The 5,672-nt window shown below is 60.0% G+C and overlaps 2 protein-coding genes across 3 annotated transcripts; both read left to right on the forward strand.

The window, feature by feature from the left end:
• On the forward strand, positions 549–2,353 carry LOC110387860 (apolipoprotein A-II-like). Its single transcript, XM_021376520.1, has 2 exons — positions 549–1,851; positions 1,929–2,353. Exons 1-2 carry the CDS (start codon positions 1,508–1,510, stop codon positions 2,050–2,052), a joined length of 468 nt encoding a protein of 155 aa, XP_021232195.1. The 5' UTR covers positions 549–1,507; the 3' UTR covers positions 2,053–2,353.
• Positions 2,978–5,457, forward strand: UFC1 (ubiquitin-fold modifier conjugating enzyme 1). 2 transcript variants are annotated; one of them, XM_021376510.1, is made up of 6 exons: positions 2,978–3,161; positions 3,967–4,034; positions 4,288–4,351; positions 4,443–4,519; positions 4,963–5,070; positions 5,154–5,457. In XM_021376510.1, exons 1-6 carry the CDS (start codon positions 3,039–3,041, stop codon positions 5,452–5,454), a joined length of 741 nt encoding a protein of 246 aa, XP_021232185.1. In that variant the 5' UTR covers positions 2,978–3,038; the 3' UTR covers positions 5,455–5,457. The 2 variants fall into 2 exon arrangements, with proteins under 2 accessions (XP_021232185.1, XP_021232186.1); XM_021376511.1 differs by having other exon boundaries at positions 2,987–3,161; positions 4,980–5,070; positions 5,154–5,324.

Here is a 5,672-nt window from a genome sequence, read left to right on the forward strand (position 1 = left end):
TACGGCCGCTGCCCGCCCCCCCCGAGCGCTGTGGGCGCCGCCATCGCGAATGGGGGCAGCGCCGCAGGAAGGGATTCGTGAGGCCGCTCCCACGCTGAGGCCGCGGCCGCCATCTTGGGTGCGGGCAACGCTGCGCTCCCATTGGCTCAGGCGGAGGGGGATCGCCGCCATCTTGGGTGCGGGCAGCGCTGCGCTCCCATTGGCTGAGTCCGAAGGAGCAGTGCGCCGCACTCTGTCGTCCCCCGGAATCCGCCTCGCCGTGGCATAGTTCCGCAGTTTCCGAGTTCCGCCCCCTGTTTGTGTCCCCTCTGTTCCCTCCCTGCTCCCCATGGGCACAGCCCGTGTCTCTTCCCTCTGTCCCCATGTCCTTCCCTGTGTCACCTCCCCGTGTCCCCTCCCTGTGCCCCCACCATATCCCCCCATGTCCCTCTTTGTGTCCCCTCACTGTGTCCTTATGTCCCTCGCTGTGTCACCTCCCCACTGCCCCCTCCCCATGTCCCTCAAGTCCCCTCCCCATGTCCCCTAACCATACCCCATGTCCCTTTCCTGTATCCCCTCCCCATTTCCCCCACCATGTCCCCTCTCTGCCCCCTGCCTTCTTGTCCACTCCATGTCCTCTCCCCATGTCCCTAGACCTCCCCCGTGTCCCCTCCTGTCCCCGTCAGTATTTTCCAGGAAGGGGCCCCCACCGCCCATTGGGAACAGAGGGATGTTGTCCCCAGAGCCACCCCCTGCGCCCTTTGTACACGTTGTCCCCAAACATCAGCAGTGTTCCCTATGGTGGGTGGGTATGACACCGTCACACCATGGCCGAGGGTCAGTGATAAGGCTGGACAACAACCTTTGCCCCCCTGGGTGGCAGCAGTGATTACGGTGAAGAGGGGTGGGCAGCACCCCCTAGGGACCCCTCCATACACACACTGAAACAGGGCCATGGGGAGGGGGCAGCCATGGGTCTAAGCAGAACTGTGGGGCAGCACTTTGCCATGGGGACGCGTGCCACCTGCTGAGCTCCCACTGTGTCACCCCCACAGTGTCACCCCTATCTGCCAGTATCACCCCTCACCCACATGCCACCAGGGGCCACAGGGCTGGGACCCCATGGCATGGGGTCACCCGCAGTGGGGCCAAGGTGGAGCTACTCCCTCCCGCCAGTGACCCTTACCCCTGCGGTGTTTACCCAGGCACAGCCCCCCAGCCCAGGGGCGGGGGCTGCTCTGGAGGATAAAAGGACCTGAATTCCCAAGGAGGCACCGCATTCTTCAGTGCTGCCCTGGTGAGGGGCTGTGGGGCGGGATGACGATGTGGGGGTGGGATGGAGCTGTGAGCAGGATGGGGTTGAGGGGTGGGATAGGGCTGTGGTGTGGAATGGGGCCATGGGGTGAGATGGGACTGTGGGGTGGAAAGGAGCTGGAGGGCACAGTGGAGCCTTGGAGTGGGATCAGACCATGGCACAGTACTGGGCCATGGGGTGGGGTCATAGGATGGGATTGGGCCATGGGGTGGGATGGAGCTGTGGCGTAGGGCAGGGGCCATGGGGTGGCTATGGGGCCGTGGGGGGAGCTCTGGCCGAGCAGTGCCAATGTGGGGCACATCCCCCTGGGAAGGGGACGGTGCCTCACAGCCACCACCACCCTCAGCCACCGCCATGACGCGTCTGTGGGCTGCGGCGCTGCTGCTGCTCTTCGTGTGCCATGTCCGGGCCGCGGCCGTGCCCCAGACCGAGGACCCCCCCGAGACCCTCCCAGACACCACCGCCCTCCTGAGCCGCCACTTCCAGACCCTGAGCGATTTCATCACCAAAGAGCTGCCCCAGCGCCTGCAGGCAGAGGAGATACAACAGCAGGCCAAGTACATGGGGGGCTGGGATGGGGGGTGGCCCTATAGGCCCCCCCACCCCCCCCCACTAAGCCCCCTGTGCCCCACAGGGCCTACGCGGAGCGTGCAGAGATGCAGCTGCGGCCTTTGGCTCAGGAGCTGCGCACCAACTTCCTGGGGCTGTTCTCCTCCCTCCTGGATTTGGGGAAAATTGGGGGCACGGAGAAAGACTGAGCCCCACAGCAGCGGGACTGAGCCCCATGGAAACGGCACTGAGCCCCACAGCGACAATGCGGGGAGAATAAAGTGTGGAGCTGCTGTGGAGTGTGTGTGTGTTGGGGATATGGTGCCGTGGGGTGGGTGTAGGGATGGGGGTTGTTGGGATGTGGGGCGAGTGTACATGGAAATGCGGGGACAGGGACACGGAGACACGAGATTTGGGATGTGAGGTTTGGGATATGGGGATGTGGGATACAGGGTAAAGGGACAGAGAGAAATGGGGATATGAGGAAATTGGGATATGGGGGTGGTGAGCTCCTGGACTGTGGGGGGGGGGAGAGGGAAGAAAAGAAAGGGGGAAAAGAGGAGGGGAAAAGGAAAGGGGAAAAGAGTGGAAAAGGGGGGAAATGGGGGAAAAAGAAAATGAGGAAGAAAGAGGGAAAGAGGGGAGAAGAAAAGTGGGGGGAAAGGGAGGATAAAGAAAAAAGGGGAAAAAGAAAGAAGAGAGAGAATGGAAAGTAAAGGAAATAAATGGAGGGAAATGAGAAGTGAAAAGGGGAATATAGAGGAAAAAATGTGGGGTGAGAGGGGAAAAAAGGAAAAATCGGGAAAAAAGAGGGGGGAAAGAAAAGAAAAAAAAGGGGAAATAAAAAAAAGGGATAAAAAGGAGAGAAAAAAAAAAGAGAGGAAATAGACGGGGAAATAAAGAACAAAGTGCAGCTGAGGGTGGGCACTGAGCGCTGCCAGCACTAAAGATGGCGGCTACTGGGGCACCGTCTCCCCGCACCCCTAACAAACATGGCGGCGGTGCCCTCCAACCCCTCACCAAGATGGCGGCGCTGCGCCGCTTCCGCCCGTTTGCGTCACTTGCGCCCGCGCCCCTCTCCGAGATGGCGGCGCTCAGCTTCGCCCCGCCCCCTGTGCGCCACTTCCGCCCCGCGCCAAGATGGCGGCGCGGCCGTCCCCGCCCTCACGGGACAGCGCCGCTTCCGGGCCCCGGGATGGCGGAGGAGGCGGCGCGGAGGGCGGTGGCGGCGGTGCCGCTGCTGCGGACGGCGGCGGGGCCGCGGGACCGGGAGCGCTGGGCCGAGCGCCTCAAGGAGGAGTACCGCGCGCTCATACAGGTGCGGCTGTCCCGGTGTCCCTTCGTTTCTCGTACGTTCCCTTCCTTCCCCCCCCCCCTTTTCCGCCTTCCCCCCTTTTTTCCCCTTTTTTCCCCTTTTTTCCCTTTCTTTCCTTCCCCCCCCCATTCTTTTCCTCTTTTTTCCTCCATTTATTCCATTTATTCTATTTTTTTGTCCATTTCTTCCATTCATTTTTCTCCTTTTCCCCCATTGCTGCTCCTTTCCCCCCCCTTTCCTTTTTTTTTTTCCTCTTTTCTTTCTCCTTTTTCCACATTTTTCCTCCCTATTTGTTTTCCAATTTCCTCCCTTTTTCTTCTCCCTTTTCCCACTTTTTTCCTCCTTTATTTCCAGCACTTTTTCACCTTTTCCCCAGGTCTCTAGTTTCCTCTTCTTTTCACTCATTTCACACCCATTTCCTCCCTTCTTTTTCACCTTCCCCCCTTGTTTCCCCCACCTTTTCCTTTTTTTTTCTGATTTCCTTTCTTCTTCCCTTCTTTTTTCCATCCTTTGTTTTCTTTCTCTTCCCCACTTTTTCCTTCTTGACCCCCTTTTCCCCATTTCCCCTTTTTCTTTTTTTTTTATCACCTATTTTCCCATACTTTTTCCTTTTCTTTTCCCATTGTATCCCTTTTTTTACCCCTCCTTTTCCCAATATTTTTGCTTCCCTCCCCCATTTTTTCCTGTCTTTTACCTTTTCTTTTTCCGCTCTTCCCACCATTTGCCCCCATTTTTCCCTTATCTTTTTCCTTCACTTTTCCCCCACTTTTCCCCCTTTTAACCTTTCCCCCCCCGTCTCCCGCTGCAGTATGTGGAACACAACAAGGCCGCCGACAATGACTGGTTCCGCCTTGAGTCCAACGCGGAGGGCACGCGGTGTGTAGCCGTGGCGATGGGCGGGGCTTCGGGCAGCAGGGGCGGGGCTTCGGGTAGCAGGGGTGGGGACTGGACCAATCGGGGACTGGGTTTTGAGCCACGGGGGAGGGGCCTTGAACGATGGGGGCGGGGCTTCTGGCCAGGGGGCGGGGCGTGGGGCTGCACTGCGGGGTCTGGAGCCCCCCAGGTCCCCCCAGACCCTCACCTCATCCACCCCCCCCGCTCCGGGGTGTTCCCCTCCCTCCTACCCCAGGTGGACAGGGCGCTGTTGGCACATCCATGAGCTGCTCAAGTATGAATTCGCCATTGAGTTTGAGGTGAGTGTGGCTGGGGGGGCGGGGGGGAACCTGCTCCCGCACTTTCCCAGTGTCCCCGAGCTGTCTCTGTGTGTCCCCTCCCCCCACCCAGATCCCAGTGACGTACCCCAGCACCGCTCCCGAGATCGCCATCCCGGAGCTGGATGGGAAAACGGCCAAAATGTACAGGTGGGTTGGGGGGGCGTGGGGGTAGGTCCTACAAGGGAGTACCTGCTCAGTTTTGGGGAGGGGGCTTCTCCTTTTGGGGGCAGTTTGCTCATTTGGAGGTGGCACATCTTTTGGTAGGGGATGTGTGCTTATTCTGGGGGGGTATTTGCTTATTTTGGGGGGTGCTCCCTTTAGGGAGTGGGTAGCTTTTTGGGGAAGGGTTCTCATTTTGGGGGGAGATTTTCTCGTTATTGAACGGGGGGGCCTGCACGTTTGGTAGGGATGTTCATTTAGGAGTGGGGAGCTCCTTTCTGAGGGGATTTTCTTATTTTTTTGGGGGGTGGACTTATTTTTGGGTGGGACTCAGTTTGGGGAGGGGATGCTGCGTTCAAGGGGGGGGGTCTTTGTTTTTTGGGAGGGCGCTCCTTTTGAAGAAGGGGTCTCATTCTGGGGGGCTCTCACAGTTACCCCCTCCCCGCAGAGGGGGCAAAATCTGCCTCAGCGACCACTTCAAGCCCCTGTGGGCCCGCAACGTTCCCAAGTTTGGTTTGGCGCACCTCATGGCACTGGGGGTGAGTGCAGAGGGGGTCCCCGTGTCACCCCCCCAGATTGAGGGGGGTGGTGACCTGGGGGGCCGCTCACCGTGTCCCCACAGTTGGGTCCATGGCTGGCGGTGGAGATCCCTGACCTCGTTGCCAAGGGCCTCATTGAGCACAAGGAGAAGTGAGCGGCGCTCATGGGGGGGGCTTCCCCCTCCCTCCCAGGAGGTGCTGTCCCCCCCCTGTTTGTGCCCTCTCCCCCTTTCCAATAAACTTTGCAGCCCTCACCCTGCCCCTGTGCTGCTCTGGGGGTCCCAGGGCAGGGGGGAGCCCTCAGGCGTTTGTGGGACTCTTTTCTTGAGCCCCCAACAGACACAAAGTGCGGGGGGGCGCGACTCTACAATAACTCACCGATAAGGAGCGCTGTCTCTTTAAGAAGTCTGTGTGCGGCGGCGCCTTTAAGAGCAGAAGGGGCGGCACCTGTTAAAGCGGAAAGGGCGGTGCCTCGAGGAGCGGAAGGGGCGGGGCGAAGCGAGCCGTCACCATAGCGACGCGGCGGCGTCAGGCGGAGGGGGCGGGCCTCGGTGCGGCGCATGCGCAGTGCGGCGCGCGAGGCCGGCAGTGGGCGGGGCGGC

The sequence above is a fragment of the Numida meleagris genome, chromosome 24 (assembly GCF_002078875.1).
Source record: "Numida meleagris isolate 19003 breed g44 Domestic line chromosome 24, NumMel1.0, whole genome shotgun sequence".
NCBI classification, from domain to species: Eukaryota; Metazoa; Chordata; class Aves; order Galliformes; family Numididae; genus Numida; species Numida meleagris.